The sequence below is a fragment of the Halichondria panicea genome, chromosome 15 (genome assembly GCF_963675165.1).
Source record: "Halichondria panicea chromosome 15, odHalPani1.1, whole genome shotgun sequence".
NCBI classification, from domain to species: Eukaryota; Metazoa; Porifera; class Demospongiae; order Suberitida; family Halichondriidae; genus Halichondria; species Halichondria panicea.
This window is the reverse complement of record NC_087391.1, coordinates 1,380,748-1,408,056: the sequence shown is the minus strand read 5'-3', so window position 1 is coordinate 1,408,056 and position 27,309 is coordinate 1,380,748. Positions and strand designations below refer to the sequence as shown.

Below are 27,309 nucleotides of genomic sequence, written 5' to 3'. Positions count from 1 at the left end.
GTGGGTGTGCTTGAAACTAATAGTAGGCGTGGCATGTGAAAAATGGCGACTTGAAATGTTACATGTGACCGTAAACCGTACTCACTAAGATTCTGAAGCTCATCATCTGGAAATCATCTTATTGTCTTGGTCATCTTGTCTGGACACAGTTGTCACTTCAACTACCTCATTGAGCTACTCTAGCCATCAAAAATCAGAAGACATCTAAATCTCTCATTCTCTCACAGGGACATGTCGTACCCTCCCCAGCACATGGCAGGCCATGGTTATGGGTACCCCATGATGCCTCCCATGGGCCAGCCTCCAATGATGCCCATGATGCCAGGTTAGAGACGCTGTATTGATCAATGAGAATTGTCTAGATTAAAACTACTACTAGTCTCGTACACATGTACCATTAATTTACACACCATGCAGGTATGCCGATGCAGACTCCATTGGTAAGTTCCTTGTTTTACTATTCTCATTAACCCCCAATTCATGTCCCCCTCTCTCTCTACTAGATGCCTACTCCACTCAATGGTCCGGAGCACAACTCTTCCACTAACCAATTTGCCCCTGTAAGACACCACCTGCTACGCCACCACCCCCATTGATAATTGCCCCACCCACAGGTCCACGTTCCTATGTCCACGTCCACTATGAAGGTAGCCACCACTGTGTTTGTGGGCAATATATCAGACAAGGCTACAGATACTCTCATTAGACAAATGCTCCTGGTAAGTGTGCCTCCTATAGACCTTGGAGGGTTGGAAAGATTATGTGTTTCTGCTTGTAGCGCTGTGGGTCGATTGTAGGCTGGAAGAGAGTGCAAGATGCGTCAGGAAAACTGCAAGGTAGTTACTGTAAATGATGTCAATGCTGTACACTGTATATTATATTATGCCTGAGGTTCTTTATTTTTTCTGCCCATTTTTGTCATCCATGTGCTTTATATATTCAACACTAACCATCTAGATCACTGAAATTGCATGTAGATCTTTTAATATGACTTATGTGTACCTGGAGCAAGTAAGTAGTTTCCTAGCTACATGTACAATCACCTGTCAATCACTCCCTTCAAATTTTCACCCAACTTCTGCAAAGTCTGAAAATGTACTTATTTTTTATGCTGCAGCATTTGGGTTCTGTGAGTATGCTGAACCTGACTCCACTCTGAGAGCTCTGAGATTGCTGCATGACAGGAAGTTGGGGGACAAGCCATTGGTGGTATGTAGTGCTTGGGCTGGTGTATGTATAGCCAAGTTGTATATTCTACTATTAGGTGAAAGTCGATGCAAAGACTCGTAAGGACCTGCTCAAGTACGTCACTAAGAAGAAGAGGGAGAGAGATAATGAGACGGCAGATGAGCATACTGTGAGTGTGTGCGGTGAAATAAAGTTGTGTTGGTATTTTGTGGAATTGCTCCTCGAGAAACTTACTCACTCTCACTTACCTACTTATTAGTCAAAACAAAATGCAGTGAAATGCGGTATTAGTATAATTTTTCAGATGATAATTCTTTACCAACCACCACACCACCCTGACTGCAGATTGACCGACTGGTGGCAGAGATGGAGGGGAAGAGTGACGGTGGAGTCTCCTCACTCACTGAAGTCTTGGACAATGAAATGAAGGTACACACTAACCAGAGATCCACCTAGGTAGAAGTGTAGCTATGTCATACGTCTATACAGATATTATGCATACATGATTGACTGTATAATTATACTAGCTGTGCTGCGAGCGTTCATTGTGTTACAGTTGTATGCGTACAGACGGTATGCTAAATAATATGCATAGTTTAATGTACCCCACCTCTCTGATTGTTCCAGGCTGAAGATGATCAGGTCAATGAGACAGTGAGTGCTTTACTCAAGCAACACCTAGAGGTGCTCACAAGCAACAAGTCCACAGAAGACAGTGAGTCGATTAGTGCTGCCATTACCTACATAACATACATTATGCATATCTTACGTGTTAGTTGCACGACTAAGTTTCAAGTGATAGATTTGCACACTGCCAGTATTATTATTATTATTGTACACACACTTGAATGCTTCCACTTGTTTGCTCGTACAGTTCAACGTGAGCATGATGTGAAAGAGTCGATCCTCTTCATGGCCAAACAGTGTGGAACTATCGATCCAGAAGTGAGCTAGTGTGTGTGTATATGCATCTATCAAATACTACTTGTTGCTACATGTACCTGTACATGCACATGACCATAGAGTCTACATGTATGTGGTTGAACTCTTTCAACAGCCATAACTTCAGTACAGTTGTTATTTTCTGAAAGCTTAGAAAAAAAACCTAAGCTTTCTGTGCATAATATATATGTATCTGCATACAATTTAGAAGTACGTGCACGTAAGGAAAGCAATTGTTAGCAAACTATCAGTGACCATTAATTAAAAACTACATGTGAGCCTGTGGATGTAGAATTGCTTTGTCAAAAAAACTATTCCCTTTGCGAGTATCCATTTTAGAGCTCCCCACAAACTCATCTTGTTCAATTATTACAATGTGTACTGTACATGTGTGTAATCCATCCATTGCTGTTCCATGTGTGTGTGTACAGAGCACCCTAGATGACATGGAAATGGAAGAAGGCATGAAGACATTAGTGTCCGATGAGATCAAGCGATTCAGACAAGCATACAAGGTGTGCAGTCAGGATAAAACACACACACACACACACACACACACACACACACACACACACACACACACACACATTTACCTAAAGGTTTAGTTGCCTGGGGTTATAATGTACATTGTGTACAGTAGCAGTACACGTACACCTACCTAGTGATGGACCCTTGTCCATAGACACTATACCAACATGTATGTAAGACTCGTGTGCACACCTTGCTAATATCTAGTTGTCTTTTGAATGCGACATGGATCAAATTTGCCTCAAGTACCCAGTACGCTAATACATCCGTAATCATCAGCCCCCCCCCCTCAGAGGTGGTGAGTGAAACAAGACAATTTCTTTTTCGTTTTAGCATTAGCTCCAGAGTCAGCTTTGGAGACAGCTTAACTCCCCGTGCTTTTACAGTACATAGCCCTTAAAAAGAGGTGCCAAAATATAATGTTGACATGAATAATGTTGACATGACTGTACTTATATTTGGGGAAGGCCAAAATTTCCTTCAAATGATACACTTTCCCAAATCTCCAAAAAGATGTGAAATTCAGTTAGTTTCTGATCTGTCTATGACTTGTACTACTGGCTGGTGTTTGAGGCTCTGGCTTTGGGTGGACAGCTGATGAATGGAGGTCAAGATAAAAGGCATGACTGTGTTTGAGCTAACAGTTTGTCTCTCCACAGGATATACACGTACTGTACATGTACATACAGTGTTGTGTGTTGCTATATAATCATACCATCTCTCCACAGAAACAGACAGCTGGTGTTCGGCTGTTGAGTGAGCAAATGAGCACATTGCTCATAGACATGTATATTGTCCAACCCCTCCAACTGTGAATATAGCTCTTCATTTTGTGTATGCATATCCTATATATACCCTTTCTTTTGTACTGTCCCTGTTAACTCTGGCTTATCGACTAAGCTTCTCTAACAATGTATCACTCACTGGTACTAATGAGTGATGGTAGATCTTGTCTATGCCATTGTTATAATATAACTATCTTCCTCTTTGGCCACCAGCCTAGCGAGTCCAGGATAATGGAGAGAAAGAAATTGGACGACAAAGATAAACCAACTCGGGACGGAGGCAGAGAGCGTGAGAGGAATAATGAGAGAGAGAGAGGACGTGAGAAGGAGTCTCCGCCAAGAGATAAGGACAGGGGGAGGAGCTCTAAAAGTGAGCGGTCTCGTAGCCCACGTGCAAGGTGAGTACTATCTCAAGCAAGTGCAGCACAGCATGCACTAGCCTCATTCCCAAGGCCGATTTTTCTCTAATGTACCAGATGTTGAAAAACCGGCCTGGGAACACGGCTAAGTATGCATGCACATGTGTCCATGCATTGTACTTCAGAGACTACACATCTATAGTATAGTAGGTCAGTACATGATGATGTGAGTACATCTATTGCATTCCTGGATTGCACACTCCTCCCAGTGACAACCTGCCACGCATAATCTACCAATCCCTACTCATAGGTCTCGTAGTAGTCCCCCTCAGCGTTCTCGCACCCCTCCCCGTTCACGATCGCAGGAGAGGGTGGAACGTGAGAAGAAGCGTCACCATGATCGTGAAAAAGAACGAGAGGACACAGCTCGTGACGAGGAGGACTATGAAGAGAGGATGAGACAGAGGAAGCTCCGATCTAGGGACAAAGCCTACAGAGAGGTGAGCTAGATCAAGTCTACTCTACCGTATTTCCTCAATTAAATGCTTGTCGATTAAATGCCGATCTTTCTTAAACGCTGTTCCCTGAACCTCAGTTACAAAATAAACCCCCAGGCCCTGGCACTTAGTTTCAGTATACCTAAACTGTATTCGTAATACAGTCGAGTTAGCATCCGAAATGTACTATACAGACTGCACATACGTAGATGCCTTTGGTACTGTTTCTCCACCTAGTGTTTGTCTGCTTGGGAAAACAGAGAGAGGAGAAAGCAGAAAGACTACGACAAGGAGCTGGCCGGCGAGGAAAGTAGGAGGGTGGACATGGTAGGCTCACATAATTATTGCTCCCTTAAGTGTGTGTATTTTGTGCAGTATGTAGTTGCTCATTATAAGTACTTAGTTTACGTAAGTATTTTTTATGGATTTGCATTTCAGAATGATTTCAATGTGCATGTATGAAGTGAATTTTTAAATTGAACAAGTGCAACTGAATGTGACAGCTGGCTATACAATGTAGCTGTGAATTTATTTGTGTTGCGTCTTTTGCACACACTGTACCTCCACCACTGCAGCAACGTGAGAAGAAGCACCTCGCAGACTTCCTGGAAGAGTACGATGACAGTAAAGATGATCAGAAGTATTACCGTGGCAGTGCATTTGCTCGTCGCCGTCGTGAGCGCGAGGTTGAGATGGAGGAGGACGAGAGAGACAGGATTAGAGAAAAGAAGGAGATAGAGTCTCTTAGACTCAAGGTGAGTTGTGTTGAGGTCTTGTGCATGTGTGGGTTATCACTATTCTTGTGAAAACATGCATACAAGTTTAAAAGTAAGATTATCAATGCATTGATGCTTCAAAGATTGCATGGGTACACATGTATTACACGTTGTGCTGCTAAGTGTATGGCCAATTGATGATTTGTGTACATTGTACGTGTATTGAGATACTCATTCCCCAGGCCATAGAGCGTCAGGCTCGTAGTGTGCTCAAGGACTCGTACCGGAGTGAGAGTGAAGAGGATTCCCCCAGTGGGCGGAGTGACGATGATGACGATGACATGCCCAAAATGGACGTCTCAGAGGACATTCCCCTCACCAAGACAGGCTTCACCAACTCCTCCTATCCACCCATACAGGTGTGATACTGTGACTGGCGTACATTGTACATCTGGGTGCTTATATTTTAGCCAAATTTGTGGGCATTTAAAATAGCTGAGGGACACCATATTTCCGCAGGGGGAGAGGGCTATTCCCTCACTGGTTGTTCACTAGTATAGAACTACATGGCAGTTATTGTGCAGTACAAATGATGTCGTGTATTGATAATATTCATTGTCATATTTCTGTTAGGTTCAACCAGCACCTAATGTTGATGCTCCTCCAATTAAAACACTCCCCAAGGAACCAGGTATCATGATTTCAGCATCATTTAAAGAGGAGGCTATAAAGAGCGAAGACAGTCCAGCACAACAAGCAGGATCGCCTCAAGTCTCAAAATTTTCAATTGGACTCAAAAAAGCTACAAGCTATAAATCCTCCCCACCTTCTAACCCCCCTCAGTCACAAACAACCAAACTAGAGGCAGTTTTCAGCGCTGAAACTGATGAAGTTGAAGAGAAACCCAAGAAAATGCTTGTGCCTATAGACTACAGTGATGACGAGGAAAATGCACCATACACCAAGGACAGGAGACTCTCGACAGAAGACAAGAAAAAGATGGTTCAGAATCTGGTCAATAGTATCCCGTCTTCGAAGGAGGAAGTGTTCAAGTACACACTGAGATGGGAGCAAATGGATTCTGTGAGTTGGCGTCACTGTATGATACTTTTAGAGAACTTAGACAATCGGGCTAAAATACTTACTGTACGCTTGCTGCTACGAGTGCACTGCTTCAATCTCTTGTCATGTACACTGTAACGTATACACCGGCTCTATTGTACGCTCTATAGGATTGTGATTATAAACGCATGAGTGCACATGTACTACCTGTTATTTGCTATAGAATCTAATAGAGAAGAGAGTGAAGCCGTGGATCAACAAAAAAATCACCGAGTACATTGGAGAAACTGAGCCCATTCTCACAGAGTTCATCTGCAACAAGGTACGTTCATTTACGGTATATTTGTAACTATAAGCTCTGTTTATCCCCCTACCTTACTCCTCTGTAACTATTTATGTATAAGCTCTGTTTATCTTCTACCTTACCCTCGTAGCTCTCCTGTCACATCCCCCCAGCTGACATCCTCTCCGATATTGGAATGGTAAGAGTGTGTGTGTGAATAGTTTACTGCCTTTACCTTACCATTTAAGTCACATGCACTGTCAGGACTACTGGTATAGGCTTGTGTTGTTGCATGGTCTCCTGTATGTATGACATACTTCACAGTGCTTTAATTTCCCCCATGTACCCTTACTTTTGTGTAACACCGTACATGCAGGTGCTGGATGATGAAGCAGAGATGTTTGTGGTGAAACTATGGCGACTGCTTATCTACGAGACTGAAGCCAAACATTTAGGAATAGCCAAATCTTATTAAAACTCTTCTTCCTATTTGAATTTTCCATGCATAACATGTTTATTTTGTGCGCATGTATTATAACATTATGTATCAATTCTAAAGTTGTGAATTTTTTCTTGGTCATTATAATTATGTATATTATCGAAGTCAAAACACACACCTACATATATATAGTTAAACCATAGCAATCAAATGTTCATTAATTTGGTCTACAACAGAAACGGAATGAAAGCCTTTCTGTTCTTCGGGTAGTCATCAAACTTCTTCTGGTACCACCTGCAGAGATGTAATAACATTTTCAGCTATAGTGTTAATCATAGCTACGTATTCTCTTGTAGCATGAGTACATGTATGCTCTCAGTACGAGTAGACGTGTGTGGGGAGTTCAACATTAACTTTACGCTTGCATGCATGCATGCCTGTATATCAACATGTGTGTACAAATAGCACTACTAGTGTGCCTATCAACATGTGTGTACAAATAGCACTACTAGTGTGCCTATATATATATAATTAATTTTGCTCACCAGTGATGCTGCATAGCCCTGCTGCCCAGGAACATGGCAGTGAAGGCAGCCATCACGAACCCAGGCCAACTCCAACTGGCCAGTGCATATCCACTCCACTCAAGTGTCTCCCCAAAATAGTTGGCACCAGACACAAATTCAAACACTCCACCTGAAGGACGAAGGAGAAACATCGGTAACACTCTCAGATATTATCCTTTTTCGTAACCAATAGTGATATCTCTTATTGGTACAAAAATTGTATGCTTTGGCTAAAATTTCAAGGGTAATCGAGCTACAAAAGTGGTATTGCTCAAAATCAAAATCAAAAATCAACAATCTTACCATACGGTATCTTGTAGCCAGTCTCTCCAGGTCTACGGAGGTTACGCAGGACATAGTCCGAGTGGACATTGATTGCCATACCAACAAGGAACATCACATGACCTACGAGGAACCGAGGGTCAATGAACCAGGAAGTCTCGTAGGAGAGGTAGTGAGTGAAGTAACGTCCCTGCATGTAGCCATTGAAGGTTGTGTACAGGATAGCCGCAGCTATAGAGGAGATGGGCGTGGGCGTTCCCTTGATCGTCAGAGCATACAGGAACACTCTGTAGAGAGGGAGAGCATCATACAAATGGTCACTAGGGAAGAGTTCATGACGTATAAGTATTCAATTTATACCACACTTACGTCATCACTAATTCATCTCATTGGTCAACCGCTGCATGATATAATTATTATAAGAATAACATACAGCCCCAGGCATGCAGTTTTCAAGATGTTTTTCGAGTTTTTTCATTTGTTCAAGACAGTAAGCAAATAAAAAAGAGCCATTGCTTGACGGTACTAAGACTCCAAAGCGATGACAGAATTACGGAAGCTGCTTTCCAACAAGATAGCTAAGCCTATATACGTCAATGGACGTGGTTAAAAACATTTTAGCTAAGAAGAGCTTGCAACTGCAGCGAAGAACGTCAACTAGACAACGCTTGGACCTAAAGGAAGCTCCTGAGTATCTGTAGGAGACGACTTATTGCTTAACTAGCTCTTTAACGTACAGCTGAAAAATCCGGCACAGTCTTGCTTTTTGTAGTATGCATCGTGGATTGAATTGTTACTAGGGGGAGGTCATTTTATAGTGCGGCAGTCAGGTGGTATAAGTCAGATATATCACACCTATGAGGAGGATATGCACACCATAATTATATCCTTCGCTATCGTGGTTACTCCATTTAAGGGACACCAATTTACAAAGTTACATTTTATGCCTTCTCTGATAATTATTACACCTCTGAATTGGAAAACTTTTTTTGTTGCATTACATGAAGTGTCGTTTATTGTGTGTGTTTTTATAGTGAGCAACGTACCTGTTAAAATAGTGAATGATGAACATTCCCAAGAGGACAATGCTTGGGTTGAACTCGCCGACCTGCTTGCCACCAATGTTGAGCACACAGAAAAGAGGCAAAACGAACGATGGCAACTCTTGCAGAAACCAGGCCAGCTTAGCGGGGATCTTACAGCTGGTGAGACCAATAATGTGAAAGAGACGTGAGGTATCAGAGGTGTAACGTCCATAAGGCATCCTGATGTTGAAGAGACTGATGCCACCCACTACAGCTCCCAGGACCAATAGAGACAGACCTATCCCCTCAATGAAGTGCAGGTCGTTGCCTTGCCTCAGCCATTCATACACAGACAGTTGCTCCACTTTCATATCCATGCTTTCAGATTTATTAAATCACAGGATCGTTAGCATTATCATTATGCTGAATCAGCATTGAGCCACCGCCCACAAACAAAACAAAACCTTGTTGGCTGCATAAAATCAAAAATCACTTAAAAATGATAGAAATAAAAAAGTATTAACGTTCAGCCCATTAAACATGTACTAAATTGTTTAAGAAACACACCAACAAGCTCAACTTCAGGTACAGCATTGGCAACCACAAACTCTACATAGTTACCCACCCATAGTTCCCACGTGTCCCCTGGCAACTCTTGTACTAACTCTCCAACAATCTTTGCATAATCTCCAAACTCGCTACTATGAGCAGCCATCTTTGCTTCATCCACTTCTTCACCAATAGAGCTCACTTCACAAAGGATGTTTCCAGGGAGTGTATTCGGCAGTTTTTCTCTGTCCATGAGTGTTCGATATCTTGTGGACCAAAGTCGGTGGACGAAATAAACAGCTCTTGTGTCTGAAAGAGGATTACCTTCGTCTTGAAAGCCATCTTTGAATTTATCAGTCACGGAACGTGCACAGAGTCGGCGGGTACAAATCTTCTGTAATGTCTGAAATAGCAGAAACGATGTCGCAATCACTTTAGCTCTTTCAGAAGTCCATTGCTTGGAGTGAATAGGTAAGGGTAGTTGAAACAACCGTTCGGCTGTCTGGGTTTGACTAGAGTCTGTCCATACATTCACTGAAATGCTCACTTTGAGAGACTCCACCTCATGAAACCACAGAGGAGGGACATACAGTAAATCTCCTGGTTCAAGAATCGCTTCATATGCCTCCACTTGGCTCACAAGTTGGAAGTGTCTTCTATCACTCTCACTGCTTGCATTCACTTGTGCTTGTGCGTGGCTCGGATGTAGGAATGGGTAGGGGTACAATCCAGGCCAGTTGGTTGGTCGCAGAAGTAAGAAACGTTTCTTACCATAAAGCTGAGCGTAGAAATTGTGGTAGCCATCGTAATGACAGTGAGCTATGACGTGAGGTTGGCCAATCCAAGCGTTGATGGAGGAGTGGCTGGGATTTAGAGTGAGTAGCTCTTCAAAAGGCTGTATCTCGTCAATAGCCCAGTCTCCCAGCTGATCAATATCACCAGTAAAATAAAGATATTTTTCTGAGTTGTAAGTCTGTATACGTTTAAAGAACTCTTTCGATGATAGCTTTAGATTCGTCTTGTACTTGTTGACTCTTTCGGCATAGCTCAATAATGGTTTCTGCTTGTCAAAATATGGACCGAACCATCGATTGGTGTTTTCGTAGACACCAGTAATAATGTTGATCTTCTTCTCCAAGTAATCGGGAGTCCATTGCATTGCTTTCCATTGTGTTGAGATTGAGTTCTTAAAGATCACAGGCACACCTGCTTCTGCACAAGATTGGGCAAACTTGGAACTTGGAGTAGTTAATATCTTCACTGGAACTGGTGTAGTATGGTTGAAGGTTGGTTGTTCTTGTTGCGGTGTGGTTGATCTCAGGAGGTAATAGGAGAGAACTACAACTAACAAGCTGATTAGAAACAGTTGTACTGAAATAAATGTCCATGAGGTTTCTTTAGGAGTCGTCTTGGATGCTGTTAAAGTAGTTTCCTTGACTCTCTTTGATCTAGCCATGGTTTCATGTTTATCTAGATGGTAAAGATCGTTGGTCTATTTCTGGTTACTATAGGGCCACGTGGTATGAAAACAAGATGTCTGGCAAGAAGAAGAGAGGCTCTAAGTCGAGGTATTTCTGTAGTCCTAGCGCCCAGAATGGAAAGAAAAACACTTCAGACTATTGCAGTGACAGGAAGCTCTTACCTAGAATCAAACAGGTACAGTAGAGATCTTGTTATGAGAGGAAACAGTAAATAGTAAATATTATTGAAAAGTTTGACAGCATTAATTGCTTGCTTGTATAATGCTAATGCTAAGGGTACACACAAACCAACCGAACTCTCACCCATCCATGCCAAAATTTTATCAGTTGTAGCACATCGAACCCACCACAATTTTAAATGCTCTCTCCCTTGTACAGTACCTAGAGGAGTGCTCAGACAATGTAGTTGACATTGATGATATGGCCGTTACCCTCCAAGCTGAGTACCCCGAGTACACAAGGAAGAAACGACTTCCCTTTAGAGCTGTCGTCGCTAAAGCCTACTCCACAATCCCCGCTAATGATGGCTGCGCTGTTACTGATGAGCAAGGTCCTGATGAGTGGCTTGAGAGAAGGGAGAGGGAACATATGCTGAGGAGGTTAAATGGTGCAACATTCGACGGAGAGGAGTAAGTACATGATTGTACTTGGATGTGTTTGTATGTATTCAGGCTAAGCATTCATTTAAGCTACGTGTACTAACCTTATGCCTTGTGCTAGCATGCAAGTCCCTGGGTGTGTATCAGGCTAGTAACCTTGTACCTTGTGCTAGCATGTAACTCTCTGGGTGTGTATGTGTTCAGGCTAGTAACCTTATACCTTGTGATGCTAATGCAAGTCCCTGGGTGTGTATGTGTTCAGGCTAGTAACTTTATGCCTTGTGATAGCATGCAAGTCCCTGGGTGTGTATGTGTTCAGGCTAGTAACCTTATGCCTTGTGATAGCATGCAAGTCCCTGGGTGTGGCAAGTCCCTGGGTGTGTATGTGTTCAGGCTAGTAACTTTATGCCTTGTGATAGCATGCAAGTCCCTGGGTGTGTATGTGTTCAGGCTAGTAACCTTATGCCTTGTGATAGCATGCAAGTCCCTGGGTGTGTATGTGTTCAGGCTAGTAACCTTATGCCTTGTGATAGCATGCAAGTCCCTGGGTATGTATGTGTTCAGGCTAGTAACCTTATGCCTTGTGATAGCATGCAAGTCCCTGGGTGTATATGTGTTCAGGCTAGTAACCTTATGCCTTGTGATAGCATGCAAGTCCCTGGGTGTGTATGTGTTCAGGCTAGTAACCTTATGCCTTGTGCTAGCATGTTACGCTGTGTGTCTTTTGTGCAGACCTTTGTCTGGTGAGAGTGAATCGAGCTACTCTGACAGTGAAGCTGAAATGGAAGTTACTGATGTACGTATACTCTATGTGATAATTATTTCTACAGTGTACCTGTATCAAGTGTCAGTGTCATATGGTTGTATACATAATGATTTCTTCAAAGTGTGTGCATACATTATTATACCGCTCTGCATACATATTCACTATGTCATGTATATCTTCAGTGTTGTCAGTAACTAAATGCCATTGTCACATAGTGCAGTAGTAGCATTAACTGTGCTGTCACCTGCAGAACTTCAACATGATGAATAACTCCATCATCCAGCTGTACGGCTCAAACGCTGGCACACCCCAAACATCAACCAATGAGCGTCCAGATCACATGCAACTCTCGCCAGATCAGGTGACCTCCACATCTCAGCCGCAAAATGTCGTTATGGCCCCGGCACAGTCAGCAGAACATTCATTAATAGCTAATAAAACAGAAGTTTTACATGTACCTAAAGCAGAAGATGCGAATCACACTCTTTCTGGAATATCCGAAGTTTTGACTGTTCAAGATCCCAATCTCAGAATTGGCTCTATTTCAAAACCTACAGTTCCAAATGACAAAGAGAAAAGTTTTGCTAAGCCCAAGTCTGAGCCTAGAATGAAAAGAGGTCGAAGGTCACTGGATGAAATTGCAGACGGTGACAGGCCCAGGAGAAAGCGAGCTAAAGCCAAAGGTGAAAGTTCAAACAAGGACCCCACCTCTGTGGTACAGGGGGAGCTGGAGGAGAAACACAAACAAAGTATGTGCACTGCATCATGCACATACATTCATTACATATTCACTTCCTGTATGGACCACGCCTACATGTATTATGATCACAGTACTATAGCTGTAATTGTGTACACTTCTCAATACTGCAGATTTCAAAGTGTCAACGTCATCAGTCAGTTTCTCAGATGTGGGTGGTTGTGGGGGTGTGCTTGAGGAGGTGTGTCGTCTCCTGCTGCACCTGCGTCACCCCGAGCTATTCTCCCGTCTTGGAGTCCGTCCCCCTCAGGGCTTCCTGCTCCATGGACCTCCTGGCTGTGGGAAGACACTGCTGGCACACGCCATTGCTGGGGTGGGTGGCTGTAAAGCCGAGATAGCTATACAAAAGAAGCATGCATAGGAAGATACTGCTGGCACACGCCATTGCTGGGTGGGTGGCTGTAAAGCCGAGGTAGCTATACATGCATGAGAAGACACTGCTGGCACACGCCATTGCTGGGTGGGTGGCTGTAAAGCCAACAAAAGAAGTATCATCAAGAGCACACAATCAAACTTGTCATTGAAACTGCAAAGACCACTTCTTTAAATTGAAACCACACAGTTTAATTATACTAGCTGTCTAAGATGTTGAAAGGGGCTGCCTCAGTACAATTAAGCATGTACCTAAGTTGAGATAAGGTGTTTTGTACATAGTATGCTTTTTAATTAATTTTTTAATTAATTTTTAATACGTATTACATTGGTGTTAGTATTCCCACCTTAGGGTGAGGCAGTATTATGTCTGTCCCATAGTTAGGTGGAGCTTTTGGGGGAAAATGGAGTGATGTTTGTTCGCAAAAAATCCTTCAACAAAATTCTTTCAACAAACAATTAATCAGCTGTTTTTGTGTGCGTCAGAAAAGTCCCTGGTGCTTGGCACACCATGCAACATTGATGCTTTGCAGTGTAACGGTTGCCTCATTTGGTTGTGTGTGTCCACATGGCATTGTGATCTCATTTGCTGACTGGGCAATGATTTCATAAAGCGGTACTTAACAATCACAATCCTGAGTACTGAATGATTTGATACCTGTGAAGGCATTCTATTCATTCACAGTGATCAATATTCTCAGAATTTCTCCACCATTCTTTTCTAAACCTTATTATCTCAATGTGTGTGCTGAAAATGTCAACTTGAGACAGGGTAATAATCAATGATGTCATGCACCTTTATCCAGGAGCTTGGACTTCCATTCATCAAGCTGGCAGCCACTGAGGTGGTGAGTGGTGTGTCTGGAGAGTCAGAGGCTACTCTAAGAGACCTCTTCCAACTGGCAAAGGTCAGCAGCTTGATCTCTTGTGCATGCATGTATACTAATCTCACTTGGACGTGATACAATCAAAATTACAGTGCTACCTGTTTCCCACTATTAGAGAAATTAATATTGTGTTTAATGAGGAGCAATGTACTCAGTCCTGGAGGCTTAGGCTGCATTTTTCGGGTACATGTGGAATGGTCCAATTTGATACCAGATCAGATGCTGCTCAGGTGCACAACACACAGGGGCACACTAGTAACAGTGCTACAAGTCACACCCACTCACCTACCACCACACACACACATGTATGTTGTCCTTCACAGGAGCATGCACCATGTGTGCTGTTCGTGGATGAAGTGGACGCCATTTGCCCCAAGAGAGAAACTGCTCATAGGGAAATGGAGAGGAGGATTGTCACTCAACTACTGGCCAGTTTAGATGGTGAGTATATAGACTTTGCACATGCAGTTACTTGAGTCTTGGAATTTGTGGGGGTTTTGCCCTAGCAACAACATGTTAGATCCCTACATGTATGCGTATAATTGAATATTGTAGGTCCAGAGAGCTAGAACTTGGCAAGTAGATCCACCTTATCAATTAGTGCTGTACTCTGTGCTATTGTGTCATAGTATAATAGTATAATGGTATAATTATAATGGCAGGTACAAGGGACAGGTTAAGTTCCTGGCCTTGGAATGTGGTAGCATACAGTGTACAAGGTTCAGTCTTTTACAATAGATGACATCCGCCCTGGCACACATGTTGTATCATGCTCTGTTTGTTTCGTTAGGCCAATCTTTATTATAATTATAAGCTATGTGATCTTATGACTACTGCCCAGTTTGTTGAGATTTGGTCGATCATACTGCTCACCCAAGCGGTGGTTTCACTTTGCTTGTATAAAAACCACAAACCAAAACAGGCTAGGCTTTTAAGTTAAGACAAATTTGCTTATTCTGTGATTTGTATTCTCTTTTTTCCAGACCTTAACCAGAGTGATGATGGTAGGCAGGTGTTGGTGATTGGAGCCACTAGTCGTGTAGACACTCTGGACCCAGCACTGCGGAGGTCTGGCCGGTTTGACAGGGAGGTGTGTCTAGGCATACCCAGTCTACAGGGGAGAGAGAGGTGGGTCAAGGAAACTTATGGTCACCCTCTATAATACCACCGCCCGGGTTGGGTTAATGGGCCTCAAAGTGTTCATACCACCGTATGTGTTTGTACCTGTATTAGCAGCCACTATAAACAAGTATCACGTACTGTAACGCATGTCAGTCTATATGACTATACATGTACCTTAAAACACTTACAAGACTTTAAGCAAAGAGCTGTACACCTACAATGTATATTGGTCAAGATGAACAGTATTTAGTGCCACATATTGTACTGTGGGGCCATGTCTGTGCTGGATAGGGTGTTATGTTGTGGCTAGGTTGGTAGTGGGTTTTCCCAGGGGGGTGTTAGAACTCTTAGAAAGTACCAATTATTAGGGAAGTTTGCATGAGGAGGCTAGTGGCCAGCCAGTGGTTGTACATGTAAGGTTACCAGACTTAAGTTGTTTTTTTCTTGTGGCTTCCAGGCCCTGTTTGTTAACTTTGGGATACAGTGGATTGCAGTGCACTTGCACAGAAAATTTCCAAACAGCAAAACCACAATCAGATATTTTATTATGAATATCATTATCAGTTTTTTGGAGTTACTCTGAACTTTTCCAAGAGTACTTTGACTTTATTACAGGTAGAAAGCATAGAGCCAACTGAAATGACAACCACTTTTCAGCATCACCCATTGAACCTCTCTAGGCATGCCCCCTCCCCCCCAAGAACGATTTAACATGCATGACATTTGTACACTGTACATGCAGTCAGTCAAGCATTCTTGAAATGTATTTCATGTATTTCTATGTTCAAGGCTTTTCAAGAATGCTATATCAAAGTAGCCATTCTGTAGGTATCTATGAGTGATACTAATAGGAGTGCCCTGAGATTATATCTATATAATCACATGGAGGTGTATGACTGAGCACCTTTTTGGGCTTTTGAATTCCCCGGGCCCAGCTTGTACATTCAATTTGCTCATACCTGTACACCTTTAGGAATAAGCAGTTGTTCAATGAGATTCTGCTATTGTAATAAAAGTACAAGCTGAGCTTAGAATTATTATTGGTAATGAAATTCATATCTGGTGGTTTTGCTGTTTGGCAATTTTCTGTTGCAAGTGCACTGCAATTCACTGTAAGTACCAGAGTCACCATCCTGCATGCATGTCCTGTATTACTGCATGTCCTGTACTGGTGTTTGCAGAATCTTTGCAACACACCAGTAAAAGCGTAGAGCGGTACGCGTTCCTTATATGGATTTTGTGTACACTGTGGTCTGTTTTACTACTTAAATGTGTGAGCATTTCCCATATAAGGAACCACAGTGCTCAATACTTTTATTCATGTGTTGCAAAGATTCTGCAAACTCCAGTATTACTTCCTTTGTAACATGTGCCATTTGAAATAATGATGTCACATTATCTGCCATGACGACATACATGTGCATGTATGTTGGAACGTGGACACTACATGCAGTTTGTGTGCATGTGTGTGTAGTGTGCTGCCTGGAACGTGGACACTACATGCAGTTTGTGTGCATGTGTGTGTAGTTTGCTGCCTGGAACATGGACATTGCATGCAGTTTGTGTGCATGTGTGTGTAGTGTGCTGCCTGGAACATGGACATTGCATGCAGTTTGAAATTTCATCTGTTTGGGCATGTGTGTATAGTACATGTTGCCAGGGGCTTGTTTTGGCCACCTACACTGGGAGGGTCCTTGACTAGACATAATGGAGTGTACTTTAAATCAGAGGTAGTTTTTTGGGGGAGGTCAGTTTCGAATATGGCAGATATTGTCTTGTTATGGTTAACTTCCTCTGAACACCCCCACATACTATATACATGTACACATGCTCCCACCTAAATACATAATTATACATGTGAGGTAACTCATGAATACATGTATGTCAATTATATAGTGTTATGAAGATTGGCTTGGCATTCAAAAGCTATTTCGGCCATAAATGTACAATACAATAATTGTACAATGTACCACTCGCCTTCACACACACGCACACACACACGCACGCACACACACACACACACACACACACACACACACGCGCACACACACACACACACACACACACACACGCACGCACGCACACAGTATTCTTCGTCTCCATTGCTCTACCCTGCGACTAGAGGAGGACTTCAACTACACGCTTGTCTCGCAGGCCTGCCCCGGGTTTGTGGGGGCTGACCTTGTTGCTCTCGTCAGGGAGGCTTCTCTCTGTGCTATCAACAGGTCAGTGTGAGCTACGTATATGCATGTCTAGTCTAGTCGAGCTCCTGAAGGCTGAGAATTATCTGGTTTATGCACTTTTATAACAATTATGACAGGTCAGTCCAGTCAGTAGTATAAACATAATTATGTGGGCCTGATGGGAGTACTGGGTATGTAGTTTTCATGTTTTTTTGTGCTATAGCTCAAAGATTTAGACCTAAAGCTATAGCCGCTTTGTACTAACTAGCGCAATTGCATATTAAGCACATCCTTATGCTTGCATGCATACATGTGTACATACATGTGTAGGTAGAACCTTATAATGACTTCATTGTTTATATAGCCTGGCAGTTCAGGTATTTTAGATGTTACTTATATTCATACTCTAAGCATGGGGCCATTGTGTGGTGCTAAGTGCTTAAAATGTTGTCACTGTTTTGTTGAGTTGGATGCTTTGGTATTGGTCTATGTGTATACATATCTAGCTGTGATAATAATAATAATATAATATCTCAGTTGCTATGTGATGGGGACTATCTAGTTGTGAGAATACCCACTAACTAGTTTCTGACTAGAGTAACCTGTATTTATTAATTGGTACAGTGGGGAGACATTACAAGCAATTTGTTGATTAAAGTATTAATATCAATATAATCACAGACAAGCATAATAACTGTTGTATGGTACATGCAGCCCCTAATTGAGATGTATAGGATAAGATTGCAATATGGTCATTCAATATCATCATGCAGTTATTATCTGTAGCACATGTACTACCACAAGCTACCTGTATATGTGCAACACACAGGGTGCTGACGTTGAGCCAGCTGGCTGAGACCACACCCACAAATGGGGCACCAGGGCTGCTGGGTATTATCAAGAATGCATCCCCTTTCCCAGACTCAATGCTAGCGGCTACTTACATCACACAGAGTGATTTCAATGTGAGTGATCAAGAATGGCTGCTAGAACACTCATGTATTATAATAATAGTACACCACTGTGGGTGTTCGTATTGCTCTTGTGATTGACGCAGATGTGCGTATATGATAACACACTTGGAAGTATGCTTCATAGTTGATTGCCCAACTGTAAGAGAGTTTAATAAGTGATCCAGTCATTATTAATGTTATACAATAAATGTATGGTGTACGTACTTATAATAATATTCATGACTAACAGTTAAATTGATCCACGCACCATTAGACCATTAATGTGCGTGATATATATTTTGTGTACTACATGTGTGTTTCGCACCTATAGACATTCAGCTATGTATGTAGGTGGACAGAAACTTTGTCGACAGCTATCTGTTACGTCTGTTTGGTATACTGATAATTATTGCACTTACGAGAAACATCTGTATATTTATATAGTTTACACTTGCTGTGTAGGAGGCTCTGAAGAGTGTCCAACCATCTGCCAAGAGGGAGGGGTTTGTCACTGTCCCGGACACCACTTGGGAGGATGTGGGGGCTCTAGAGGACGTACGGGACGAGCTCACCATGGCGATACTTGTAAGTAGGTGGGGCTCCTTTATCTCACTTTCTTGTGGCTTATGGAAAGATTGACTTTTGATAACTCGATCTCTTAACGTTTGAATAGACTATTAACGGTTGACTGGCAAAATTAATTATTACGAAAATGAAATTCAATATCTGGACATATACATGTACATTGTATACACTGCACATGTATGCACACCTGGCACCACAATGTATATTATGTACACGCAGTGTATATAATGCCTATTGTCAGTTGGTTGCTAAGTATAACACTTCCAGCCCACCTGTATTCGTATTTTCATCATTGTTTATGAGAACTGTTTGTTGTAGTATCATATTCACTCTGCATTGTGGCTGATTTATCTGATTACACTCTGCTTTATGCAGGCACCTGTTCGTTATCCGGATCAGTTTGCACAGCTCGGACTCACCTCTCCACCGGGCGTACTGTTAGCCGGACCCCCAGGCTGTGGGAAAACACTACTGGCAAAGGTATGTGCACGTACACCATACACCATACACTGTTGCTAGGTCTACAGGTTGCATGTGCAACTGCACGGTATTATAATTCAATGACGATTATATTAGACTCAACTACAGTGTACCAACCTTGCCTGGCTAATAGATTTAATATAGTCTATAGGGACTGCTGGGTGGCCTGCTTGTTGTGTACTACTGCCATCACAATAATTATAGCCTCTAGCTATAATTATAGGAATGGTATGTACATGCACTGAGGTTGGTCTGGCTGATGAGGTGTAACCTCCCTATACATGTGTATGTCTTCTAATTGGCGGCTAGTTTCAGTGAAAAAAAGTGGTTGTGAAATTTATCAATACTTCAGTGTACTAATTAATGTTCCAACTTCACACAATTAATTTAACTTAATTATCAATAGCTAGCGTAAAGTCCCTGAACAAAGGCATTCACTACATGCCTAGGGTTAGCCCCTCTTTGATGTTAATTGTCAGTGCATCAGTCCATTGAATCAGGGAACATTCACCTGCTAATGTCCCCTATCCCTCTAGATCTAGTAACTAATAACTCTAATTATTATGCCTCAGGACATCCACCTGCTAATAATGTCCCCTCTAGTACAGTAGCTGTACTTTAAATTGTATACCAGCAGATCAAACAGATGGAGTCTTTAATTACAATGTTGCAATATCTCCATGGAGATCATACCTTCACATGCTCAGTTTCACCAGCTATGGTAGTGTGCATGCTGGTGTGTGTGGTGTGTGGGAGAGGTGCCTGTCATAAGAGCACATTTGTAGCTATATACACATTACTAAGTAAACAAGCCTTGGATGCCAAAAATTAAGCTAAAATGAATAGTATTGTCTGCTGGCTGTGTTTTCATAATTATATGTTGTTAATGTATTTTTAACATTTTGCTGAACCAACCCCTGGCTGCATGAATAATAATAATATAAAGACATTATAATTGTGTTCAACAGAGTTGCCCTTCTGACCTATCAATTATCATATAATAAGCTAGGTAGATTTAACTGTTTAGCATAATTATGTGCTCTGTCTTTAGAAGAAGCCCTCAGGTGGACAGGTGGGAAGATCGAGCTTGTATTGACCAATCATGGAAGTGATTCCTAAAGCCCTCAGGGCAATCAAGCTCAGCTGTTTGCAGGGGTTTCTTGCCAAACTTGAAGCTTAAGAATGTACACTTGAATTCCATTTCAACTTATGACACTAGCGGTGGCTTTATATTGCACAGTCTGAAACCTGTCATTTCCTGATCTACATAGCTAATCCTATTAGAGGCCCCAAGTGTGTTTACCTTGTGTGTTGCTTTGTAGTTAGGTTTTAGAGTCTCAGCTGCTGGTGGCACTATAGAGCCAATGCCCACAACAGAACAAGAAGCCAGGGATGCGCTTTGTTAGGGTATACTACCCAGAGGAGGTACAACCCGCTGCCTCTCGATTAGGCTAATTGCCTCTGCAATAATGTTGAGCATGGGCGTAACAGAGGCAATTAACCTAATCGAGGCACGCGTGCCGTACCTCCTCTGTATACTACCTATATTATTTTCACCAAGTTTGATTTGAGGGACATTTAAGAGACAGTAAATTCTCTGACTGTCTCTGTACACTTACAGTCTAGTCTAGGAACATGTACAATTTCTCATGTGATAGAGTTTATGTATATACTCAGTAGTGCATAGCAACAAATTTAGGATAGTGGGAAGTGAGTGTTTCCTATTAAGACAGAATCAAGTTTCCCCACTCAACTGTACACCATATGTAGGTGGGTGGGTGGTTGGCATTGGTTACACCTGTACTCAATAAGAAGCCACTTTTAAAATTATAAGAGCCCCCTCTTGACCATCTGTCTATTGCTTACTGTCTGACTATATTAACACTTGCCCTGTGAGCAGGTGACCTCACTCCATGTTTATCCACTGTTTGTTAACACTGTATTGTATATATATATACCCTCAGGCAATAGCAAATGAGACAGGCATCAACTTCATATCAGTCAAGGGACCTGAGCTGCTAAACATGGTAAGAGCTGCTTACTACCAGCAACAACATGCAGTGTCAGCTTTAGACTGGCAGCTAGTTAATCACATTAGTGCTGTGTGCAATGGTTGTAGATGTTGCAGCATTTGGTTTGGGTAATGAAATTATAAATGTATAGAAAGCTCATTGCATTGCTGTTATTGTGGGTTGTGTGTTGAATTTGTGGTGATACAATGTTAGGTGGATTGCAGTGGCTTGTACTATTAAAATTCCTTGCCATATATGGACATGCTCCCCTTACCATTATTAACAACACCTGTTTGTTGCCTGAGAGCCCTGTCTTAGTTTGTATGCCTTTGCTTTGCTTTGCTACTACTCTGTGTAACTAGCTTGAAGTTGCACTAATTAATGGCATGAAAGCACACACATGATTTGCTTTCCTAGTGAATTGGCATGTATTATAATTGAATGTGTATGCACAGTACGTGGGTGAGAGTGAGAGAGCTGTTCGGCAGGTGTTTCAACGAGCACGAAACTCCGCCCCCTGTGTTATCTTCTTTGATGAGTTGGATGCACTTTGTCCTAAGCGTTCAGATATGGCAGAGGTGGGTCACATGACTTCCTTACACACACGATTACCCCCTTGCCACGCACACGCACAGAGTAACGCCAGTGCTCGTGTTGTAAACCAGCTGCTTACAGAAATGGATGGCCTGGAATCGAGAAAACAAGTGTTCGTAATGGGAGCCACAAACAGGCCAGGTAATTATTTTACCTACCAACCATGGTTGCTATAATAGTAATACCTTTGTGACAGATATCATAGACCCTGCCGTACTCAGGCCTGGTCGCTTGGACAAAATATTGTATGTCGGGTTACCAACGGCCAAAGACAGAGAAGCCATTCTCAAAACCATCACTAAAGTACGTACACTGTACTGCGATCATATTCTGCCATGTCACTAATTTTTGCTACATGTATATCTCCATAAGCTAGCTTACAAAAGGTGCTTACCTTGTGGCTTGCATTAAATCAATATCAGTGTTGGTGTTCTTAGCTACAAGATTAGGTGGGTACAATGGTAAAAAAAATCATATTTTAGCTAATTGACCTGTTTTGGGTACTATACAGTTAAGGCCCATTGCCCACTCTGACATGTTTTGCTTAGTTAGCTGCTGTGGTGAGCTTAGGTGGCTGTCAAAGTTTGCCCATGATAATTGCATCTTGTGTTGTTTGGGTGTTATCAGTTCACTGATGAGTGGCTTTGTGGTTGACTGTTTCTATGAGAACCAATGAGCCATTGAATCCAAGTGTCAATGCATTTACATGGCTTAAGTGCAACTGGTTGGTTGAGTAAACACACAGCAGACACTGTGTTAAGTCTTATCTAAGTCAACCCACCACTGGTGTAACCTGATAGGGTCAACACTTACTTGCCGATTGCTGTGTGACAGGTAGCTATGTGGAAAGTGTCCTGTAAGCAGACCACCACATTGTGATTGTTATCAAAAACTACATGTAACTATACCTGTAAAAATAATGTATTTTTGGCCTTAGGGGCTTTTTTGTAGTTGCCTGATTTCAGGCCTTAGGCTTTTGTCTTCCCAATATCTCCCCTTTATTTCCCCTCTGCTGTATAATAATACTGTACCTATAATTGTTATATCAATGGCCAGGGAGGACAATAGGTAAGGTATAACCTGTCAGACAGGTTGTTTACTAGCCAGTGATCATGCACCTGTTGTATACATAAGGTGGTTTTATTGTTCCTGGTAATGTGCGTAGTGGTGAACCCTGGCCTATTATCTCTTCTAGGGGTGTAAGCTCTTGTTGTTTACCTGTGGTAACTGTACAATTGATTATCTGACCCTAGATCAAAAATAGTGTTCTTTTGTTTATAGTGTATTTGTTTATAGTATAAGCTAGGATACAAAAGTTTCCATGCTAACAGGCTTAAAATTTCTTTTCAAAGAAAAGAGGAAGTTTGTTTGTAAGCTTGCCTTAACTTGCACCCACTTATTTGCCCTCTATTTTGCTGCAGGGTGGGACCAGGCCTCGACTTTCCTCTGATGTCGACCTAGGTCAGCTGGCCAGCGATGACTTCTGCAAAGGTTTCAGGTGAGATTGACTGTGAGCAATAGGACATCCCATCCCATCCCATAGCTGCCCTATATAGGAATGTGTTCAGTAGAATGTGAGAATTAAATTTTTCTCCATTAATTTTTGTCAGAATAGTAGAGCAGTGCATGCATACAACACTTTGTATAACAGAGACAGTATGCCTATGGCAAGGATATTGATACTGTATGTTCCACTATGTAAATGGAATGTTCAGCTTCTGGGCAGAGTGTGTCTAGGTAATCCGAGCCTAAGTAATGTGACAGCTGCTTGTAGACAAATAGGCTTTTAAGAGTTAATTGGCATTTGTGTATACCAATTGTTTGTAAGTTCAGTGCAGGTCAATGAAATATTTGCACTTTGTACTAGGAATTCAGTATCTGCAGCTGGAATTATTATATTCATAGAGTCCAATCATAGAAATCTATTTTGTTCATAAAATAGTACCATGCACACCCAAAGTACACTGTCATTGTGTAGAGTCGTATTCATTGGCATGTATTATTTCCTAGCTTGAACACAAACAAAGAGTGTTGTACTGACCACACCTAATTGTTTCTTGTGTGCCAAACAGTTACATATACATGTAGCACTAGTTGAAGCTAAGCAACAGCTTCTCACACACACACACACACACACACACACACACACACACACACACAGTGGTGCAGACTTGAGTGCATTGGTGAGAGAAGCCGCCATTGTAGCACTAAGACAGCACATGAAACTGGGGTCTGCTATTCTCCCTAACATAGCTCCATACATCAATCCCAATATGGCTGTTTGGATGAGCCATTTCAAAGCTGCTCTCACCAAATTCAGGCCATCTGTGTCTGCTAAGGTGTGTTCAATCAGGGTTGGTTGTGTTTACCAACTGCTGTGGTTGGAGTAGGGTTAGGGGTTGTTGCTATGCTACCACAGCCACTAAGATAAGAGCTAAGGGCTAAGGGTTTACTCCACACAACATTCATATCATTTTTAACAACCTATGATTGCCATTAGATGATGAATACATAGCTATTGTTTGGGTCCCAATATCTGAGACATGGGCTTACGCCAAAGGCATAGGAGCATGTATGACATCAGTATCCACTTGGGAGTTCACCTAGTATTTGTTTTGTTATCATGGTTTATGATTTAACAGGGATTGAGGTCACAGTATTTCCTGTTGTTTTGGCCCATTATTTCAGGACTGTTGTTTCCCTCCACGCAGGACTGCCTCTTTTATCAACAAATGGCTGCAAGGTTTACTGTTATTGAAGACCCACCAAGGATATAGGTGGCAACTGTTAACTCCCTAAATGGAGACTGTTGATATTCCATATAGGTGTTTTATCACTTGTATCACTTGATTAGACTTCATTATGTTCTGTAATTGTACAGTGAATGTCAATCATTTCTCTATTTTCTATTTCTTGACACACCAAGTGTAAGACATAGTAAGACCTCATTCAAAATACCCTTAAAATTGCTACTAGGCTCCAAAATGTCTGCATTAGAGTACAGTTATTCACAGCAAAGTATTAACTTCCAAACTTCATATATATACTCAACTGCATGGCATATAAGCAATAGAAAATATTATTGAATCTAAAAACAGACATTGGAATAAATAATTATAAACAGAGGGGACCACAAACAAATTAATAAATAATTATAGCAGTTCAAACTGACAATAAATAATTGATTAACCAGTATTTGGGTGAAATCACAATAACAGGTTATTCTATATAGGAGAGAATAATTAAGTGATTAAAAAAAAGTTTTTTAGGCCTAGGACCAGTCTCGTATAGTTAGAGAGCAAGAGTGCAATGAGATTATGTAGGGGAAATGATAGAACAGAAAATTAATACTGGACTGAGGGTTCATCACACCTGCGTGATGATTAAAAGTGAAAGATGCAAAACAGAAGGATGAGTGTTAAATACTATGCCTGTATACTATCAAATCTTGGGGAAAGTTGATTGACCAAAACATATAATATAATAATAAAAGAATATTTCAAAAATAAGGTGAGCTCCGGGAAAAAGGATTACCTTGAGGCTCATTTGAACTGGCGATAGTATCAAAAACAGGTAGCCTGCTGGAAATTCTTGAAGCATGGTTCGCAGCATCTTCGTGTATCTTGAGTGCTTGGATCATGGTTCCCAGATTTTGGGGCTCGGGGTCAAAGATATCGGAGACACGTTTCGTTGGAGACGAGCTTGAGCCTACAGACAGGCTGTCGTATTCAACACACTTGTCACGAGTTTCGATAGAGTTAAAGTAATTCGGACCTGTTAGTGGATTAAAAAAGTTCGTAGCCACGGTGGTTTTAGGTGAGTAGCTGGCAATATAGTCACCATCATCGGATGAACCGGAACCGCTGCTTGAATCAATACTCTGAAAATCAAACACTCCACTCCCACCATTCGAGAAACACTGGTTATCGTCAGGTGAAGATATGCCAGAATCCAGAGAAGGGCTTATGGGGAGGCTGAAACTGAGCCTCGTAGGACTGGGAGGGGATTCGTCATCGGATTTGCGAGCCTCTTCGAGATTGTGGATGAAATGACACCTCGACCCATACGGACAAAATCCTCGAGTGTGGTAGGTTCGGCACAGATCTGTTTTGTACTTGGGGTGTCTTGGAAGCACCTTGAGGTCTTCTTCACCGTGAGCAAATTGACACTTGTCACCATATCTACAAAAACCGTAGTCTTGAAACGGTCGACATAATTCGGTTTTGTATCGAGGCGTCGAGGATGGTTTGTTTTCATCAACAGATTTTGTTCGTGGATACGAAAGCCTCGAGCTGTTAACTTTGACGACTTTGACAGAGTTGGCACTCCCAGGTCTCTTGGTTACGCTCATAGTGGATGAACAGCCTGCTGAAAAGGAGCGAGGTCTGGTCGTCGAGGGATAGTACACTTGGGTCTTGGTGAGCCCACTATTCATTGCCTGGATTGAAAAGAAGGAACACAGTTCAAAGGCACCAGCTATAGTGTGAGATAGTTGAAAATTATCAGTTAGGAACTGTTATTTCAACAGCAACACCAAACACTGGTAGATAGCTTTCACTTTAGCAGTGTTGCAAAAACACCACTTTTTTAGTTGTTAGCAAGTTGAACATGCACTGGTACCCCATGAACATGATCTAACAATCTACAGTGTTTTGTTTACCATAGTAGATTTAGATCTATTTCTTAGAAAGCATCTTGTCCTAGATCCTATCAATACGATTTTTGCAGCTCTAGCTAGTAGATGCTAATCTCATTGCTAATCTCATCTAGCATGCAGCGCTTGCTGATCGCCTAACACTGCACTGTGCTCTAGTAGCTAGTCCTGCAAATATTAGTACTTACCCTTCTAACGGGAGACTTGATTGGATCTGCACAGATAGACATGGTTTTCACGAGCTATTTTTACTTTCAGCAAATTTGGGATCGGTTTTTAGAAGGTCCTCTGTAGTCAATCTTAATAACTGTTCACTTGTTTGCGACGTTATGCCAGCCTGTACACCAGTTTCAGCTCTTCTCTTGAGTTTTATATCAGCACAACAAAAACACTCTCCTTTACAGTGTTGTTTACGTCACAGACAGACAATATTGAAAATGCAATTTTAACTATGCGCAGAAACATGCGCAGAAAAAACTCCGGAAGAGAGTTTACTTCCTGTTTCAAACCACACCCAAAGGAGTAGAGTTAATCACCTAACTTGTAGCATGTGATCGTCCCCTAAAACAGAGGCCATGATGACACAAGAGTGTACAGTGATGGATGCCTTATAGCTAGCTATTTGATAAACCAGAGACTACAC

The 27,309-nt window shown here is 41.9% G+C and overlaps 5 protein-coding genes across 8 annotated transcripts in view; 3 read left to right on the top strand and 2 right to left on the bottom strand.

The window, feature by feature from the left end:
• Nucleotides 1-5: 5 nt before the first annotated feature.
• Nucleotides 6-6,970, top strand: LOC135348788 (RNA-binding protein 25-like). The gene is made up of 20 exons (XM_064547128.1): nucleotides 6-325; nucleotides 418-440; nucleotides 504-560; nucleotides 615-719; nucleotides 779-836; nucleotides 1,118-1,209; nucleotides 1,265-1,357; nucleotides 1,534-1,617; nucleotides 1,816-1,903; nucleotides 2,063-2,133; nucleotides 2,562-2,645; nucleotides 3,657-3,841; nucleotides 4,113-4,302; nucleotides 4,537-4,626; nucleotides 4,875-5,054; nucleotides 5,258-5,434; nucleotides 5,649-6,098; nucleotides 6,301-6,399; nucleotides 6,512-6,559; nucleotides 6,737-6,970. The coding sequence occupies exons 1-20, from the start codon at nucleotides 232-234 to the stop codon at nucleotides 6,833-6,835; spliced, it is 2,367 nt and encodes a 788-aa protein (XP_064403198.1). The 5' UTR covers nucleotides 6-231; the 3' UTR covers nucleotides 6,836-6,970.
• Nucleotides 6,953-10,750, bottom strand: LOC135349251 (uncharacterized). The gene is made up of 5 exons (XM_064547759.1): nucleotides 9,204-10,750; nucleotides 8,694-9,069; nucleotides 7,669-7,934; nucleotides 7,345-7,495; nucleotides 6,953-7,093 (listed from the first exon to the last, which is right to left on the bottom strand). The coding sequence occupies exons 1-5, from the start codon at nucleotides 10,675-10,677 to the stop codon at nucleotides 7,027-7,029; spliced, it is 2,334 nt and encodes a 777-aa protein (XP_064403829.1). The 5' UTR covers nucleotides 10,678-10,750; the 3' UTR covers nucleotides 6,953-7,026.
• LOC135348770 (nuclear valosin-containing protein-like) lies at nucleotides 10,741-24,921 on the top strand. Of its 4 annotated transcripts, XM_064547095.1 has the most exons (19): nucleotides 10,741-10,877; nucleotides 11,081-11,331; nucleotides 12,034-12,097; nucleotides 12,318-12,816; nucleotides 12,938-13,137; nucleotides 14,003-14,104; nucleotides 14,407-14,524; nucleotides 15,067-15,211; nucleotides 17,293-17,430; nucleotides 18,218-18,353; nucleotides 18,804-18,926; nucleotides 19,302-19,406; nucleotides 21,371-21,433; nucleotides 21,874-21,996; nucleotides 22,054-22,153; nucleotides 22,209-22,315; nucleotides 23,434-23,510; nucleotides 24,174-24,351; nucleotides 24,655-24,921. In XM_064547095.1, exons 1-19 carry the CDS (start codon nucleotides 10,755-10,757, stop codon nucleotides 24,787-24,789), a joined length of 2,787 nt encoding a protein of 928 aa, XP_064403165.1. In that variant the 5' UTR covers nucleotides 10,741-10,754; the 3' UTR covers nucleotides 24,790-24,921. The 4 variants fall into 4 exon arrangements, with proteins under 4 accessions (XP_064403165.1, XP_064403166.1, XP_064403164.1 ...); XM_064547096.1 differs by having other exon boundaries at nucleotides 21,874-22,153; nucleotides 24,724-24,921; XM_064547094.1 differs by having other exon boundaries at nucleotides 21,874-22,153; nucleotides 24,701-24,921.
• Nucleotides 24,922-25,025: 104 nt separating this feature from the next.
• Nucleotides 25,026-27,096, bottom strand: LOC135348902 (protein TIS11-like). Its single transcript, XM_064547286.1, has 2 exons — nucleotides 26,855-27,096; nucleotides 25,026-26,450 (listed from the first exon to the last, which is right to left on the bottom strand). Exons 1-2 carry the CDS (start codon nucleotides 26,894-26,896, stop codon nucleotides 25,512-25,514), a joined length of 981 nt encoding a protein of 326 aa, XP_064403356.1. The 5' UTR covers nucleotides 26,897-27,096; the 3' UTR covers nucleotides 25,026-25,511.
• A 118-nt stretch (nucleotides 27,097-27,214) lies between these two features.
• Nucleotides 27,215-27,309, top strand: part of LOC135348762 (uncharacterized) — a gene marked incomplete in the record, with an annotated part of 21,372 nt that continues 21,277 nt past the window's right edge. Inside the window, 1 exon segment of the mRNA XM_064547080.1 lies at nucleotides 27,215-27,309.